The 17,776-nt window shown below is 45.6% G+C and overlaps 3 protein-coding genes across 5 annotated transcripts in view; 1 reads left to right on the forward strand and 2 right to left on the reverse strand.

Moving 5' to 3' along the window:
- Positions 1-6,243, forward strand: part of LOC115137768 (dynein heavy chain domain-containing protein 1) — a 65,744-nt gene extending 59,501 nt beyond the window's left edge. Inside the window, exons 32-42 of the mRNA XM_065024063.1 lie at positions 304-414; positions 777-953; positions 1,154-1,332; positions 1,544-2,575; positions 2,697-2,868; positions 2,944-3,066; positions 3,640-3,865; positions 4,287-4,378; positions 4,672-4,821; positions 5,029-5,651; positions 5,762-6,243. Coding sequence (XP_064880135.1) covers positions 304-414; positions 777-953; positions 1,154-1,332; positions 1,544-2,575; positions 2,697-2,868; positions 2,944-3,066; positions 3,640-3,865; positions 4,287-4,378; positions 4,672-4,821; positions 5,029-5,651; positions 5,762-6,142 — 3,266 coding nt within the window. The 3' untranslated portion in view covers positions 6,143-6,243. The remainder of the gene's footprint in view (positions 1-303; positions 415-776; positions 954-1,153; positions 1,333-1,543; positions 2,576-2,696; positions 2,869-2,943; positions 3,067-3,639; positions 3,866-4,286; positions 4,379-4,671; positions 4,822-5,028; positions 5,652-5,761) is intronic.
- A 25-nt stretch (positions 6,244-6,268) lies between these two features.
- LOC115136773 (ribosomal RNA-processing protein 8) lies at positions 6,269-11,381 on the reverse strand. The gene is made up of 8 exons (XM_029672538.2): positions 11,238-11,381; positions 10,863-10,985; positions 10,413-10,704; positions 9,398-10,322; positions 9,108-9,237; positions 8,889-8,995; positions 6,884-6,980; positions 6,269-6,790 (listed from the first exon to the last, which is right to left on the reverse strand). The coding sequence occupies exons 2-8, from the start codon at positions 10,965-10,967 to the stop codon at positions 6,674-6,676; spliced, it is 1,773 nt and encodes a 590-aa protein (XP_029528398.1). The 5' UTR covers positions 10,968-10,985; positions 11,238-11,381; the 3' UTR covers positions 6,269-6,673.
- Positions 11,382-11,492: 111 nt separating this feature from the next.
- On the reverse strand, positions 11,493-17,190 carry dhx40 (DEAH (Asp-Glu-Ala-His) box polypeptide 40). 3 transcript variants are annotated; one of them, XM_029672540.2, is made up of 17 exons: positions 16,781-17,186; positions 16,488-16,633; positions 16,170-16,289; positions 15,777-16,013; positions 15,234-15,300; positions 15,014-15,145; positions 14,724-14,823; positions 14,542-14,628; positions 14,273-14,455; positions 14,066-14,146; positions 13,684-13,841; positions 13,454-13,568; positions 13,234-13,342; positions 13,023-13,117; positions 12,874-12,943; positions 12,528-12,756; positions 11,493-12,255 (listed from the first exon to the last, which is right to left on the reverse strand). In XM_029672540.2, the coding sequence occupies exons 1-17, from the start codon at positions 16,956-16,958 to the stop codon at positions 12,134-12,136; spliced, it is 2,229 nt and encodes a 742-aa protein (XP_029528400.1). In that variant the 5' UTR covers positions 16,959-17,186; the 3' UTR covers positions 11,493-12,133. The 3 variants fall into 3 exon arrangements, with proteins under 3 accessions (XP_029528400.1, XP_029528399.1, XP_064880540.1); XM_029672539.2 differs by having other exon boundaries at positions 12,874-13,149; positions 16,781-17,187; XM_065024468.1 differs by lacking the exon at positions 11,493-12,255 and having other exon boundaries at positions 12,624-12,756; positions 13,023-13,149; positions 16,781-17,190.
- Between the last annotated feature and the right edge of the window lie 586 nt (positions 17,191-17,776).

Genomic DNA, 17,776 nt, shown 5'->3' on the forward strand with positions numbered 1-17,776 from the left:
CTTTGTCACTTTCCACGAGCCGGGTTGTGACAAAAACTCACACTCATTCTTATGTTTAATAAATGTATTGTATAGTGTGTGTGGCAGGCTTACAATGATGGCAAAAAACAACATTTGGGAATGCGCTGACCCTGGTGCTAGAGGGGGTACGCAGCTGGAGGTTGAATGTTAGAAGGGGTACGGGACTATAAAACGTTTGGGAACCACTGACCTAGGGAAACGTCACAGTTAAGGTCAAACAAAAACTGATTTGTCCATTTTGTGTTTGAGAAATGCTGATTGTGTATGTTGCTTCCCCATCAGGGCATCTTCCAGGTGACGACACCACAGCTCAGAGGGAGGGAGAGTATGAGCTTGTGGTCAGTGCTGATGACCCAGACCTACTGGACAAAGTCAGGCAGGGTTCAGAGAAAGGTGAGCTAATGGAGTTAGTACATATTGTGCTGGAGGAACATTTTGATGTTTGTGAGACTGATACTGGTTCCTTTCCTTGAGGGGCTTTACTCTTTGTCCCTCACTCACATCATGTTGTGAGCCTAGTGGTCCCAGATGTGGTTCAGTTGGTAGAGCATGGTGCTTGCACCGCCAAGGTTGTGGGTTCGATTCTTGGGGCCAACCATACGTAAAATATATGCAAGCATAACTGTAATTCGCTTTGGATAAAATGGCATATATTAGCTGTGTGTGCTCTTGCAAACAACATTTGTCACTATCAACATGACATGAGTGAAATTATGGCACAAACAGACTAAGGCTATCATTTTGTTTCCACGCAGGATTGAGGGTGTTGGTTACCCACGTGGAGCGAGCAGTCCCCAGCCCAGAGTTCCTGGAGGTGTTGATGCGGCCGGCAGGGAGCCATTCTCCTGGTCTGAGACGACCTGTTCAGACAGCCCATCCAGAGTTTTGCCTGTTCCTCAGCACTCCACTACCAGTCAGACTCATACTCAATGGTAGGAAATATATATACCAGTACATACTTTTCTTTCTGCTCATGAAAGTAGTAGTCTGAGCCAGAACGGCCTATAGGGCAGGAGCCTATATCCTGTTTCTATAGTGTGAGGCAGCTTGATGTACAAGTACACCACCTCCCTGGACAGGACCCAATGAAAGTACTAGGTTACTACATTAATTCTCCATTGTGTCCCCACAGAGATCCACCCGTCTATCCTGTCTCAGGTGTATGTCATTGACCTCTCTCTGAGCTCCACTGAGGTGCAGGAGCTCATGTTGACAGAGCTGGTGCAGTCAGAGTGTCTGGAGCTGTGGGTTCAGCACTGTCTCGTCAACACCGACAAGAAGGCACTGCAAGACAAACTGTGCCAGGAAGAGGTGACCCAATAAGAATGAGACCTATATTTCTCTGGCTTTAGAATATAGTATATTACCCTGTGCTATACTATATTTTGCATCCCAAATGACACCCTATTCCCTATATAGTGCACTACTTTTAACCAGAGTCCTGTACACTATATAAGGAATAGGATGCCATTTGGGAATCACAATATGGGTTTATAGCAAAGGATTTATTCCCTCTCCCCAGGTCTCTCTAATGGAGTACATCCTCCAGTCCTTCACCCCTCTGCTGCAGGACCCTGAGTTCCTCCCCCGGGTATCAGCCTGTCAGACAGCCTCCCAGAAGCTGCAGGCTGAGATTATGGAGCTAAGCCTAGAGCTGGAGCGCCACAAGCCCCTCCTGGCTGACTTCCACAGAGTGGCAGGGCTGGCCACAGCCCTCTACCAGGCCCTGCAGGAGGTGGCACGCCTCTCCCCCTTCTACTTGTTCCCCCTGAGGAACTTCCTGTTCGCTGTGAGGGGGACGTTAGTCCTGAAGGGCCGACCTGATGTTACCTTTAGTGGAGAGGTAGTGACAGGGGCGGTCATGGCAGAGATCACACACAGGATGGTATCTCACCTGTTGGCCCAGTACAGGCCCTGCCTGTTCCAGAGCCATGCAACGCTGCTGAGGCTCCTGGTGTCTGTGGCTCTATACCTGCACAACGAGGACTGCTCGGAGGTGGAGCGGTTGGCATTCCTCAGGGGCCTAGGAGATATGGACCTCCCAGTAGATGCTTCCACACCAGCCTCACCATCTACCTCTCCATCTCAGCATCATGTGCTCCCCAGCTGGGTGCCTCCTCACATCCACACAGAGGTCCTCCGGCTACACAACATCCCAGCCTTCACAGGGCTGCTCTCATCCCTGGCCACCTCTCCCAGCCAGTGGCAGGAGTACCTGCGCTTCCCCTCCTCCACAGTGGTGGGGCCTGTCCCCTGTCGCTCTCACTCCCATCTGTCCACTCTGCAGAGGGCTCTCCTCTGGAAGACCATGCTGCCCCACTGCCTGGCTGCTGTGGCTGAGGACCTGGCTGCCTGTCATCTGGGCCAGCCCGTGCGGTCAGCGGTAGCTGGGGCCCCTCACACCGGCTCCCCAGAGGCCCTCTCCCGCTTCCTGAACAAACACAATGGGCCAGTCATAGTCACACTCCCAGGCCCAAGCAGAGATGGTTGGGCTAGCATCCAACCACTTCACTGGCTGAAACAAGTGTCCCAGTACCAAACAGACAAAAGAGGGGTAATGCTTATGTCTTACTTACACACAAACATACCTTTTGGTGTTCAATTTAAATCAGATTGCCATTATATCCAGCATTCCAGTTTTGTGTAATAATCTTCTAAATGACTGTTGATTTCAGGTGAAAGTCATATCATTTGGAGCTAAATGCCAGAAGGAGGTCATCCTCTCAGCACTGAAGGTAGCTGTTCATGATGGCAATTGGCTGGTCTTTAACAACTGTCATCTGTTAGACCAATGGGATGACGAAGTGGTGTGTCAACTCAATCAGTTGATATCCTGTGCAGCCAAAGGTGAGAATCACAATAATAATCACCAATCTTATCCACCCTGTGTAATCTCATATCTAATCCTATTCTAATTTCCAGGGCACCAAACAGATGTGGAGACAGAGGGCCTCATTCCAGTTGGGCTGTGTGCAGGTAGTCGGGTCCACCCACGCTTCAGACTTTGGTTTATCACACGAGGATACAACCCACTCTCCATCCCAGGTACTCAATAGAACATACTATCACAGACACCTATTTGTCTATGACTGTTAAGTCTTAGGATACTTCCCAAATGCCACCCTATTCAAAATATATTGTGAACTACTTTTGACCAGAGCTCTATAGGCGCCTGGTCAAAGATTAATGGCTCTATTCAATTGGTGTCGCAGAATTTCTGCACATAAGCCCAATTGAAATTTAAAGGGAATGTTCCCACATTGGCAGAGATTGCATTCACGGTAAACGCTGCATGTCGGGTCAATCGGAAATTACCTTTCCATTTCTATCCCACTGGGCACCTGTGGGGCAGTTGTTGGGTGGGCTCAAGGTCACAACGGCAGGCAATGGCATCTAGGCTTTGATACCAGCAACACTCCGGATGCCAGCTCACTTCACGTCAGATTTCTTTCCATCAGACCCAGGATTCAAACGGGCAAATCTCTGGTTGCTGGCTCGACTCTCTAACCATTACCCCTGGGGGGTGGGGGTGCTATTTGGGATGCATGGCCAAGGCATAAATACTATATAGACTGTATAGGGTGCCATTTGAAACTAATTGTCCTCTCCCCCTGGCAGCGTCAATGAGAGTGTGTGCGCTGCGTCTGGTCTGTGACTCTCCTTGGGATGTGAAGGAGGAGCTGTGCTCTTCTCTGCGTCAGGTTGTGTCTGTCACTTCGTCTGCCCCAACCTCTGGTGTCACAGCCTGCACCATGGAACCCATGCTGCGCGCTGCCATCCTGCACTCTGTCCTGCTGCAACGACAGGCATACAAACACCTAGGCCAGGGAAACATCTATCACTGGTGAGATGACTATATATTGGTTATCATGATGACAGATGATACAAAGCCCTGCGACAGGCTAGTGTCCTGTCAAGGGGGTGTACCTGTACATCACAGGAGGCTGCTGAGGCTCATAATAATGGCCGGAACAGATCTAATGGAATGTCATCAAACACCTGGAAACCATGTGTTTTGATACCATTCCACTCCCATCATTACCACGAGCCCGTTCTCCAAAATGAAAGTCCCACCAACCTCCTGTACTGTACATCAAGCTGCCTCATGCTACAGAAACTGGAGAAACAGCTCATGCCCTATGGGCCATTCTGGCTCTGACAAAGCTTACTTACTCTCATGATAGATGATGAATAGGACATATTATTATTACCACAACATTGGTTATATGCATGTTAAGGATGTTTTTTTGTTTTTTTCTCTCAAGGACTCAGGAGGACCTGCTGGCGCTGGTGGATGCTCAAGTCCGTATCGCCAAAGTCTGTGGCAACCCAACTGGGGCGCTGGAGTACATAGCAGGTAACGTTGCTTTCTCTACCTAGACCTTATGTAACAGTTGAGGACTCCCTGGTAACTAATTAAATGAAGAACCATTCCATAAATTGAAATGGATTTGTCAATGGTAAATATACTGTTCATATTCTGTGAAAATACGAGTACATAATTTCTTGGGAATGCATCCCAAATAGCACCGTATTCCCTACATAGTGTACTACTTTTGACCAGAGCCCTCATCAAATGTAGTGCACTAAATAGGGAGCCATTTGGGACAAAGATTTGATTTGGACCTTTGTGCTCTGGTTTGTTGATAGCCAACCTGGTGTATGGAGGCCATGTGGCAGACCTGGCAGACCTGGAGGCAGTGGAGAGTGTGTCTAGGGCCTGTCTCAGAGCAGCACCTCCTCTCTGGGGCAGTGGGCCTCACACTCTCTCCGATATAATCCACATACCTAGCCGCTGTGGTACTGAAACACTTCACTATTAACCAGCTACAATGCCATAACAAACCCTACTTACATCACAAAATATATGTACTATATTAAAAGACTAACTCATATCCTATGAATTTGAAGTACATTACCCTACTTACATGTTCAATCTTCAGCAGTCAGTCATAGGAATCTGTTCTTCTGAGTAAATTAGGAACATTTCTTTTGCCATCTCTGCAGACTTATCAGGCCTGCTGCAAAGTCTGGAGCAACGTGTTCAGGCTTTGGCCAACACCAGCGACCCCTTGGTGTTGGGCTTTAGTGCTGGTTTGGCAGAAGAGCTGGTGAAGGTTCACAGCCACACCCTGAACACCCTGCTTCAAGACTCCCAGAAGCCCTTTGGCAGGGTCAGGAGCACCAACAAGCTGACCCACCCTGCTCTGCTGCCAGACTTCACCCAGGCCAGGGACCGACTACTGGCCCTAAAGGAAAGTCTGGGACGCAAGGATGACATCAGGGTTGTGAGTGTTGGAGCTCCATCCCTGGGACCCCTACGCTACTTCCTCCAAGCAGAGTGGGACGGACTGATTGATGTGGTTTCCTCCCTGCATTCTGAGCTTAACCAGCCCATGCGAAACAGCAAGCCTACTGTCTCCTCTCTCCTGACCGTCTCAAGCCTGTTCCGCTTAGAAAGGAGAGCAGAGCTGCTCAAGGCGTACCTATGTGATAAGGCCACCAGTGGTCCTTCCAATGCGTACCGCCTGTCTGCCTTCTCCAACGCCAGGGGCTTTCTGGGCGCGTTAATCAGGGAGGCTGCCCATGCTAAGCAGAGGGACATCAGCAACATCTCTCTTCATTTCCAAGTACAATAATCTCTCAACTCCCTCCCAAAGCTACAAGTACCACTCATTTTTTATGGATTAGACCTACTAAAAATGATATTCCATTTATTGCTTTTACTTTGTCTTGCTAGGTGCTCAGTGCTGCAACATCCCCAGCCTCTCTTCCCCTGAGCGGTGTATATCTGTGTGGACTAGAACTGAGAGGGGCACTGTGGGATACGCGGCTAGGAGCCCTGCAGGACACGCTCTCCCCCCAGCCCTGCCTGCTCCCCCTCCTCTGGGTCAGAGCACGGGTGAGGAACACAGACACGGTCCGAGCCCCAGACAGCCCCCCCTGCAACACCTCCTCCCTGCCCCTCTACCACTGTCCCCTCTATCTGGACGGAGAGCATGGGGACAGTAGATACTGGGAACTGGCTGAGAATAACATTATCACTCGTGTCCCTCTATTGGCAAAGCTAGATCCTGTGCTATGTACACTAAGAAGAGTGAGGCTTGTGAGTACCCTGTGAGACTAAACTGCAGAATTCAATGCTGCGATTATACTGACGCACTTATTTCTAGACACAGACAAGGTTTTTACAACAGACTTAAAAATAATTCCTCTTGCTTTTTAAATCTGAAATTGTGCATAAGAATTAATGCAATACATTTATTTTGATTTAATAAAAAATATACCAATGTCAACAACTTTTGAACATGTTTTGTCTTTGAAACAGACATTTGAAAGCCCATAAAAGGTTTGAGAATATCAACAACCCTTGAAACATTGTTTGGAGGTCAAAACTACCAGCTCATCTATGAAAGTTATTTTCATATTTACAGTAACAACCAGCAGAAGAGCCCTTTTATGTTACTGTCCATCCTGCTTGCCTCGTCACTGACTTCTCTCCCGGGGGTATGTCCCAAACGACACCCTATTCCCTATATAGTGCACTACTTTTGACCAGAGAACTATGGGCACTGGTCAAAAGCAGTGCAGTATAAAGGGAATAGAGTGCCATTTGGCATGTACGTTTGGAACTGTTTCTCCCATGTTGCCCTCATCGTTTCTTGTACACACAAGGTCTCAGCTCCAGTCCTCCTGCCTTCTTTATCCTCTCAGGAGCTTCTGCGATCTTCTCAAACTCAAAGGAGTAAAAGTGGCTACTCTCTGTGTCCTAAGGAGGGAGCAAAATGAATAGGGTAGGGTATTGTAACAATATATCACATAAAACATGCGCCATCGCTGTTTACTATGATTACTGCCTTACCTTTGTGACCAACTTGAATCCCAGGCTGGACAAAGCACCCATGAAGTTCCGCACATTCTCAAATCTGCTTGCCACCTCTGCTATTTTCAGGATACCCCTGCAAAAAACAAGACCCAAAGTGTTGATGACGAAAACATACAGTACCAGTCAAAGGTTTGGACACCAACTCATTCCAGGGTTTCTCTTTATTTTTACTATTTTCTACATTTTAGAATAATAGTGAAGACATCAAACTATAAAATAACACATGGAATCATGGCCTCCCGGGTGGCGCAGTGGTTAAGGGCGCTGTACTGCAGTTTCCCTGGGTTCGTGCCCAGGCTCTGTCGTAACCGGCCGCGACCGGGAGGTCCGTGGGGCGACGCACAATTGGCCTAGCGTCATCCGGGTTAGGGGAGGGCTTGGTCGGTAGGGATGTCTCATCGCGCACCAGTGGGCCGGGCGCAGTGCGTGCTAGCCAAGGTTGCCAGGTGCACGGTGTACCCTCCGACACATTGGTGCGGCTGGCTTCCGGGTTGGATGAGCGCTGTGTTAAGAAGCAGTATGTGTATCGGAGGACGCATTTCAACCTTCGTCTCTCCCGAGCCCGTACGGGAGTTGTAGCGATGAGACAAGATACTACTACAACAATTGGATACCACAAAATTGGGGAGAAAAAACATGTAGTACACCGTGCACCACCGAGAAGTGTTAAACAAATCTAAATATATTTTATATTTGAGATTCTTCAAAGTAGCCACCTTGATGACAGCTTTGCACACTATTGGCATTCTCTCAACCAGCTTCATGAGGTAGTCACCTGGAATGCATTTCATCAATATATTTTGTGGAATTTCTATACAGAAGATGTATAGAAATTTTATAGAAAATGTATAGAAATTATTATCCATATTATGGCAAGAAAATCATTACTTCAAGACATGGTCAGTCAATCCGGAAAAGCTCCCAGGAAAGGAAGACCCAGAGTTACCTCTGCTGCAGAGGATACATTCATTAGAGTTAACTGCACCTCAGATTGCAGCCCAAATAAATAATTCAGAGTTCAAGTAACAGACACATCTCAACATCAACTGTTCAGAGGAGACTATGTGAATCAGGCCTTCATGGTCGAATTCCTGCAAAGAAACCACTACTAAAGGACACCAATAAGAAGAAGAGACTTGCTTGGGCCAAGAAACACAAGCAATTGAAGACAGACCGGTGGAAATCTATCCTTTGGTCTGATGAGTCCAAATTTGAGATTTTGGGTTCCAACCGCCGTGTCTTTCTTTGGGAGACACAGACTAGGTGACCGGATTATCTCTGCATGTGTGGTTCCCACCGAGAAACATGGAGGTGGTGTGATGGTGCTTTGATGGTGACACGGTCAGTGATTTGTTTAGAATTCAAGGCACACTTAACCAGCATGGATACCACAGCATTCTGCAGCGATACACCATCCCATCTGGTTTGCGCTTAGTGGGACTATCATTTGTTTTTCAACAGGACAATGACCCGAAACACCCCTCCAGGCTGTCTAAGGGCTATTTGACCAAAAAGGAGAGCAATGGAGTGCTGCATCAGATGACCTGGCCTCCACAATCACCTGACCTCAACCCAATTGAGATGGTTTGGGATGAGTTGGACTGCAGAGTGAAGGAAAAGTAGCCATCAAAGTGTTAAGCATGTGTGGAAACTACTTCGAGACTTTTGGAAAAGCATTCCTCATGAAGCTGGTTGAGAGAATGCCAACAGTGTGCAAAGATGTCAAGGTAAAGGGTGGCTACTTTGAAGAATCTAAAATACATTTTGAATTAACACTTTTTTTTCTTACTACATGATTCCATATGTGTTATTTCACAGTTTGTCTTCTATTATTCTACAATGTAGAAAATAGTAAAAATAAAGAAAAACCATTGAATGAGTAGGTGTGTCAACTGTTGACTGGTACTGTATAAATACGGAAAATAAGTTGGAACACCTTCTACCCCGACATAGCTCTGTTTTTCTGCATAATATCGCTTACCCCATCACCAGCACACGGTTAGCCTCAACTAGGAAATCCCCAAGGTTGGTCCCCATAAGAGAGAGACAGAATACAGCTATGTCCACAGTGCCATCCTTGAGAGGTACCTGCAGACAGGTGGGAAAACAATAGACATTATTACAGAAAGAACACAGACTGCATAGGAAAACAGGCATGGATGAAAGAACACATTCAGCATCAAGGTAAAGTTGGACTCACATTAGCCATGTCACAGACAGTTACACGGTCACTGATAAGTGCCAAGTCAAAACTGTGCACTTCGTTCTTCACGCTCAGCGCAATTTTGCAGTCGCCGCAGCCAAAATCTGCCACCACCAGAGAGGCAGGCCTAGAATCAACACAAATGATCTTACAAAGAAAGCCACACACTATTTCAATGTGGATCCCCCACCCCAGAACCAAGACAAGAAAAATACAAAAAGTATGCAAACAGACTTATTGCAAATACTGCAAGTATGTTAGGGTCAGAGAGGCGTAACACAACTCACTTTTGGCGTATGTAGGAGATTATGGCGTCAACAGGATTAGCTGGCCAGCGCTGGACCTGTGCCGTGAAGCCCCTGTGGTAGATGCCGAAGGCCTCGGGATCCTGTCTGAACATGCGTTTAGCCTCCCCACTAGACGTGGTGTACAGAACCTCGTTAATATAACGGAACCGCGCTGACTCCAAACGCTGCTCCATGCGGGACCTCAGAGCAGCCGAGCGGTCTGCAGAAGCCTCTTTCACCTCTATGGTGAGTGTCTCCTCCTGCTCTGCAGGTAGCTTTTTCTTTTCTGGGCTCTGGCCATGGAGCATTCTCCTGAGCTTCTCTCTCCTGCGGTCCTGCTCTTTGCTCTCCTCCTGTTTCCTTCTCTTACTGCCATGCAGCTCTGGGTTCTGCTCCTCCCTAACCATCTGAAGTTTCTCCTCTTCACCTGGGGGTTTAGAGTTACCTAGTCGCACTGCTTTTAGTTGACTGCCCCCCTTGCTCTTTTTCTCTGAAAAGTTCTTGTTGTTTTGGTCTGTTACTGTGCCTGGAGTAGAAGCAGTCTCAGTGAAGGTCATCTCTTTTCCCTCAGGAACCTTTTTACTTTTCTGTGTTTTACGCTCACCCTCTTTCTGCGGTTTGTTTTTCTTTGTCTGGCGTTGCGGTGTCTGGACAACCGCTGTTTCCCTGTTCACATCAGATGCTGCTTTTGGTCCATCTTCTGTGTCCTTTTGCACAGAGGTCTCTGGGGGAGTGGTATTCTCTCCATTTTGAATTTTGAACTTGTTTTTACATTTCTTCTTGTTCTTCATCTTGTTTTTCCATTGCTTTCGGTTTAATCTTTCAATCTCAGCATCTGCTGCAGCTTTTTCTTCATCCTTGATAGATTTTGAATCTTGTTTACTACCGCCCTGAATGGACTCTGTATTCTTTACCTTTTTGAACTCTAGGAAATAGAGAAAGACGACCTCAAACATCTTTTCAAATTAAGACAATCCTGTTTACTCAATTGACAGTTGTTTGTGAAACAACTCACCTGCTTTTAGTGGTTTCTTTGCTTTTATTAGCTTCTTAACAACAGGCACTGCAGCCTTCTCCTTGGCACCCAGATCTCCAATGACCTCTGCCTCTTCTCCTGAAGCGGCTACTTTATTGCGTCCTCTTTTGCTTCTTTTCTTCTTCCTCTTGGTGTGTGGTGTCAGTATGTCCTCTATTTCGCTGTCACTGCCTGCTTCATGAGGGGCACTATTGCTCTTGTTCCAGTTTGGTACTGACCCCAGTGTTTGGAGGGTCCGTAACAAACTCTTTTTCTTCCCAATACTTTTTGGCTGTTCAGAAAAACATAATGACAGTGTCAAACCGAATACCAGTGTAAACCTAAATGTAACCCTCTATTTGAATATGTGGTCACTGGCAGAGTGAGTTATGCCTGGCTTGGCTTACATAGGTACATTTAATTATAAAGAAGATTGAGATGGCATCTAACCGTGATATTGGTCCTTTCAGACAGTTTGAAACTGCTGATGACCGTCTTGGTCAGAACTTTGGCTTCTGGGTCATCGTTCCACTCATCCTCCTCTGCAAACAACATGCTTCACCAGCACTGTAACTAAAACGGTAATGCACAGAGTGAGCAAGTAAACAAGAACGCACGTGTATTAGAATAAATGGTCTCTAGACTTGTGTGATTTGTTTTTCAGTACTGGCAGTAGATTCCAGAAAAGCTGACAACGCTAACCTGCTTATATTGAACAAGCTAGCTAGCCTTCGCTAGCGTTATATCAGACTACCTTATTTGGCAGCCATACGTCAAAACTGCTAGCAACGTTCATTGCGATGCAGAGAAGACAACTTCACTCACCTGTCAGATTACTTATCAAAACGAGATGTTACTGGACTTAATTGAATCGATCCAATGTGTATGTTTAGAAGGTAATCGGTGGATATTGCCAATTTAGTTTAGCCACGTTAGGCTCGCGCGTGGCCGGTCCAAAACAGGCGCATGTGAATGACGCAAGTCTCTCCGCAATGGTTGATGGTATATGAGTCTTATCTGTTTTTTTATTACTATAAATGGAGCACACAAAAATACGTTAATAATAATAATGAAGCAATGGAAATACGAAATGAACCTTTATTACATAAGAGACAGAGTTGTACAAAATAAATGGCCCGTGGTTATCCTGTTCTCTAATGTGCTGATTTGACAACACTGTTGGGTGACATATTGAAAACTGTATGTGATTCTGTAACTGTCCTAAAACCAGTAGAGAACGGTTGCAGAGGCCCTCCACTGGTAATATTTACTCAAGACAAAAACGTTATGAGTATGAAACTAAAAGAAAACATAGCATAACACATCTGCATTAGTAGACATTTGATATGACTACAATAATTCATTATCTGCACCTAGTCCATTATTGATGTATGTTTAAATATAATAATAAAAAATGCCATTTAGCAGACACTTCTATCCAAAGTGACTTACATACATTTTGCATATGGGTGGTCCCAGGAATCAAACCCACTACCCTGGTGTTACAAGCACCATGCTCTACCAGCTGAGCTACCAAGGACCATGTTTGACCCTGAACTCTCAAATTTCTGTGTTGTAAAACATTGTTCAGAACAACACCTGTGCAGTTTATTATAACAGACAAGCTTTTAACCCCTGAGTGGAGATTATTCTATCCTGGTCAGTCCAATAACTGAGTCTTTCTTCCCCTGAGGATAAGTGTCCAATGTCCTCCTCCTCTCTCACGATGCTTTGCCTTGTTGCCGCTCCTGTTTTCTCTGTAGGTAGCGAGCACGGGCATCATTCACAGAGCTTTCATCATTCCGTTTCTCCAATTTCTTGAACACGTCTTCAGCAGACCCCTCTGGAAATAAACCAAACACACAGAATAACCTCTATTAGATTGTCAAGCAGACACAAGCATACGGATTACCTGGGGGCCTGGAAGGAACAGAAGAGGCACTACAGTAACTTAGCTTGTCCAATAGGAATGCTCATTACATTTTCCATTTAAAAAATCTTTGCTCCAATTAGAGGATTTTGAATGATAAAGGAGCAGCTACAGAAACATCAAATGTCATTAAAAAAAATTCTATACCAGTGAATTCATACTCATCACCAGAGTCCATCACCCACCAGTTTGTCTTTTAGCTGCTTCCTTGGTCACCCACTTGGCCACCTCCTCGTCCGTCACCTCCTCTCTGGCCACGCTGCTCAGCTCGTACACATCCACCTCATGGAGCTTAGGAAGCAGGTCCTTCACCCAGTCATAGCGGATGGGGCACACCGTCCGGATGTAAATCCGCGAGGTGACCAGCAAATCATGGAAGATCACCCAGTCGAGCTGGGCCTCCTGGTCAAAGAGCTATGGGGAGGGGGAATCAGGTTATCACACAGAGCAATGGGGACTGATGTGTAATATGCATTTTGGATTTTATGGAGTGTTCTGAATTGATCAGAATATAGTCCTGGAAGTATTTACCGTTGATGATGGATGAATGTGAACCATGGATCCATGCCCATCCATTGTGCAAAACACCTTCCCAACTGACCTGAGAGAACTCAAAAATGTTGTGGTTATCTTTCTTGACTTTTTAACATAACTGGGATTTTTTTTTAAACAAGCCGTACCTTCTTGCCACATTGGTGAAGTAACCAGTGCATAGACATCTCCTGAACAGCTCACTCTTATTTCCATCAAACTTCTCCATAGGGAAATCTCTCTTCTGGAAACGACGCACATACCCTGATTATAAATCTGTACATATAATGGTCAGAGCTTCACATCATAGTTTTAGCCACACCAAAACTAATAAGATATGTAAACAAGCAACAAACTGACCTTTTGTAGTCTTAGGAGGATCTCTCTGAGCTGGGTCTCCACGCTGAAGGCTGACTTTAGCGCCCTCCAGTGTATATAGTTGTCTTTACACCATGCTGAAGGGGCATCACTACAGTAGGCAGCAAAACAAGCTCACGTTAGATGGAGACCCATGAACATGAATGCAGTGAACATATAATTGAGCCTATTAAATACATTAAGAGGAGTTAATATTGTATACCTGGCCTTGCACTTCTCAAACACACTGAGCAGGATGGTGAAGTCATTACAGCTGCCCGCCTGCACACCCAACTGCCTGTGCTTCTTATCTGCCTCCTTCTGCTTCTCTGGATGGCCTGCAGAGAGAGCAATGTCAAACATTTAGATTAGAACCATGATGCATACATGTGTATTTCTGACATAACCACATCTTCATTGATTAAACCAACGCCTCAGGCTGCTATTGTCCACCTGGCCTGATGAAAATGTTCTCCACAGACAGCATGGCAGCTACAGGCAGCAGGAGGTCCTCACAGCCCAGGGAGGCAGCCTGGAGCAAGGCCCGGGTCAGCCCTGGGGGCAGGGGGAACTCTACCATCAGCTCACCAAGCCGGGTCACTTTACCTCTCCTACAGACAGGGGAGTGGGATATTGATAGAAGATAACAAGTGCTATTAAAGATTGAGTTATGATAGTCATGAAGAACAGCCAGTACTGTATGTGGTAGGTTCCCCTGTTATTGATGGCGAAAACAGCAGAGTTGTATCCCTATGTGGCTGTAGATGTATCTAGTGAAGATTAGTATAAACAATGACAGATGTACACGGATATACAGTATGTCTATATCTCTCACCTGTCGATGGCGTCACATTGGTAAAGCTGTTTCAATGCTTCTAGGATGAACCTCTCCTCTGGACGGTCCAGGTAAGGGAACCTTAGAGAGACACCAAGCAACAATGGCCTCAAATTATTTGTTGGATTGTATTGTATTGTATTATCAACAGTCTCAAAAACGAACACTGGTTTCTCTGAGCACTTGAGAAAGTGGAGCTGTACCTACCTGATGACATCATGAACTCCCAGGCACTTGAGTGTGAGGATGACAGAGGTGAGACTGGTCCTCTGGATCTCTGGAACTGTGTACTCCGGCATGCACTTCTCCCAGAACGCCGGACTGTAGATCCGGAAGCACTTCCCGGCAGAGGTTCTCCCTGCCCGGCCCGCTCTCTGCAGGGCCTCGCTCCTACAACACCACACAACATTACAGTCCTGTTCATTAGGCATGAAACAAAAGGAAGCAGGCTGAAACAGGGACTTCCTGGGACTTACTTTGAAATCGGAACCACTTCGAGGATGTCCATACCAACCCGTGAGTTGTGGTTGAGTTGCTTCACAAACCCACTGTCAACAATATACCTGCAGTGAACAAATGAGTCATGAAATTTGAGGCCTTGCCATTCTGTGGATAAATATTGCTCTATGCTGCTCTGATAAGCCTTATGGTGACTCACTTTATTCCATTGATGGTGAGGGACGTTGCTGCAATGTTGGTGGCCACCACACATTTCCTTATACCTGGAGGGGGAGGCTGGAAGATCTGCTTCTGCTGATCTGTGAGAAGGACACAAATCATTCATATAATTTAAAAAGGAGTTTAAATGAGTCATGACTTTATACTTTTGATTAAGCAAGCCAATGGCATGCTAAACTGTGTCCACTTGGGTGTGAAAGGGAACTCAATTTGTCTTTCTATGTGTGAATGTCACAGTGAGGGGTACTCGGACAGTGCACCAAACCCTACCAGTGGGCATAGATCCGTACAGGGGCAGGATCAGCAGCCCCTCCACTTTATGGTCCTGCACATCATAACGGTAGTCTATGGATTCAGCCTTCTCATACAGCATGTCACAGGCCTTCTCAATCTCAGACTGTCCTGTTATAAACAGTTGTATTGACATTTTTTAAACCGTAATCGGTACATTCATATTCTGGAGATAATGTGTAGATTATCATTAGGTTACCTGTTAAAAACACAAGGATATCCCCAGCCATCTCACTGGTGTGCACATCCAATGCCACCTTGACAACCTGTCACAGACAAGAGGTTTGTTCATACTCAAAGTTTTCCCCCATATTTGTTTACAGACATTTTAGTAGAGACAATCTACATTGAGCAAAAAATATATAATCAAATAAACAACTTTGCCTTTTGTGAACTAACACTCACAGCTTTACTTTTTGATTTTTTCTACAAGCAATAACTTCTCTGATAGTTACTTAATTGAAGAAAAATTTACTTACAGCGACTAAGATATGTGGTTGTCCAACCTAGCTATCTTAAGATGAATGCACTAACTATAATGCTGCTCTGGATAAGAGCGTCTGCTAAATGACTAAAATGTAAGTGTAAAGCAAGGAGTATGCAGTATTAAATGGTGTTGATGGCAGAGTTTAAATGAGCTAAATCCTGGGGTGATACAATCACTGAATTTCATTATCATACACTATACTTAACACTATACTAACAGTAGGCCTACGTCAGTATAAGCAAGCTCACTCCCTACCTCTTTAACGTAAACAGAGCTCTCTGCATCTTTTGGTCCTATGGCACAGCTAAACTTGGAGGTGACGGGAAAGGTTCTTCCAGGGATGGTGAAGACAGGACAGCCTCCCAGGAACACAGAGAGCTTGTCTGTCTCCAGTGTGGCTGACATTACCACCACCTTCAGGGGGACAGAGCGACCCTTATAGGCCTTATCTGGACTGGAGAGGGTTTGCTTCAACAGACCCAGCAAAATGTCCTGCAGTAAAGCACATAGTACACAACGGTTTAATCATTTGGGATTTGTTTTTCAGAAAAAACAGCAGCCCCATCACTTGTTTTGGTATACGACTGAGGGATGGAGTTGGGGATATAATCAGATGACTGTTTTCAAGTAGTTGGCTCTATTACTGACAGTGTTAAGGCTCCTCTCATGGGCTTCATCCAAAATGACCACACTGTACTGAGACAGAACAGGGTCTGCCAGGATCTCTCTCAGCAGACAGCCATCCGTCATGTACTTCACCACCGTGTCCTGACAAAACACAAATCTCCTTTCAGGGACACGCATTTTCTTATATACACTACAATCTAATTATCTTTACATTCAAGTGACAATATTGTAGACCCCATAGAACACTTTCAAGGTGCCTAAAATATAAGCGTAACTAATAATTTATGTGAAGTATCAATTTAAGCAGACAACTAGGTGGGTGTCATGGAGCTCTCTCACCTGTGTCGTGCAGTCATCGAAGCGCACTTGGTATCCGACCTCCCTACCCAGACTGCAGTGCATCTCCTGTGATACCCTCTGGGCTACAGTGATGGCTGCTACTCTCCGAGGCTGGGTGATGCCAATCTTGCCATTACCCCAAAATCCTACACAAGAAATACAACTTAACGCCTACCCAAACCTTTCAGACCTCTCTATAAGGACAGCTCATACACAAAGGCTATAATAAAGGGTATAGGGCTTTCGAGTCAATTTTCTATTCTGTAGACACAGGTCTCATGGTACAAACGTACCTGCTTGATGCAAGTACTGGGGAAGTTGAGTCGTTTTCCCACTGCCAGTCTCGCCAGTGACAACCAAGAATGAATTGTCTTTGACAGCCTGCTGAAGTGTGGCCTTGTGTTGATAGATCGGCAGGTTCTTTGATTCGTTTAAATCTCCCTTGGAATCCCACTTCGTCCTTTTCGACATTATGGACTCTATTGTTAACTACACGAAGGAGAATGATGACCAAAGCTGGTTCAAATAGCGTATATTACACGCATACACTAACAAAGAGTAAACACATAACTGCTCACTTATATAGAGTTGACTCTCCGACACAATATTCTAACTTTTAGGTCGTAAAGATTCTAAGTTACACACGTTTCCGTCAGCAAAACGACGAAACACAGCAACTTCCGGACGCAATGCATTCTGAGTTTTCATTGGTCCCTGTCGTTGGCAAATTACACTGACGTTATATTTTAAGCCGCTTCCCCAAATCTGAAAAAGTATTCTTCTTCTTCTGTGGGTTTTATGGCGGACTACAACCCCAAAAGGTGTATTAAAAAAATGAACCCAAATAAAAATCGACATACACTTCTTCCTTCTTTCAAATCTCCATATGTGCCTTATCAGGCTTTAGGGCCCAAGAGGGTGGTACAGCTTGTGAGAATTTTCCAAATAACTCTATATTTTCCTGGACCTTTTCTCCACTTTGGCAGTGCCACTAATCAACAAAGTCACAAAGTCCACCCTCTTAACCTTTAAAATATCAGGGTCCTGCTGGTGAAAGGCAACCCCTGCAGCCTGCAGTGAAGGCTTATCCACCACCATGGACTCTTCAGGAGCACCATTCAAACTCAAACCTTTTAACAGCTGCTGCATATGAAATGCTCTGGACAGCCCTGAATTTGGCCACCACATTTTCTTTCACCCTTGTGGGGCATTCAAAAGACGTGGCTTCACGGTTCCCACCACAATTGCAACATGTCACATTTTCATCACTTTATAACACATTATATTAT

This window comes from Oncorhynchus nerka, linkage group LG11 (genome assembly GCF_034236695.1).
Source record: "Oncorhynchus nerka isolate Pitt River linkage group LG11, Oner_Uvic_2.0, whole genome shotgun sequence".
Classification (NCBI taxonomy): domain Eukaryota; kingdom Metazoa; phylum Chordata; class Actinopteri; order Salmoniformes; family Salmonidae; genus Oncorhynchus; species Oncorhynchus nerka.

What these genes read in the sequence shown, in the direction of transcription:
- dhx40 (XM_029672539.2), bottom strand. Translation starts at nt 16,958, where the DNA reads ATGTCGAAAAGGACGAAGTGGGATTCCAAGGGAGATTTAAACGAATCA. An exon ending in GTACGGATCTATGCCCACTG is followed by an intron (nt 14,824 to 15,013) that starts GTAGGGTTTGGT and finishes TCCTTCTCACAG; the next exon opens with ATCAGCAGAAGCAGATCTTC. An exon ending in CTCACCATCAATGGAATAAA is followed by an intron (nt 14,629 to 14,723) that starts GTGAGTCACCAT and finishes TGTTCACTGCAG; the next exon opens with GTATATTGTTGACAGTGGGT.
- LOC115136773 (XM_029672538.2), bottom strand. Translation starts at nt 10,967, where the DNA reads ATGTTGTTTGCAGAGGAGGATGAGTGGAACGATGACCCAGAAGCCAAA. An exon ending in CTGAAAGGACCAATATCACG is followed by an intron (nt 10,705 to 10,862) that starts GTTAGATGCCAT and finishes TTTTCTGAACAG; the next exon opens with CCAAAAAGTATTGGGAAGAA. An exon ending in ATCTCCTACATACGCCAAAA is followed by an intron (nt 9,238 to 9,397) that starts GTGAGTTGTGTT and finishes TGTTGATTCTAG; the next exon opens with GCCTGCCTCTCTGGTGGTGG.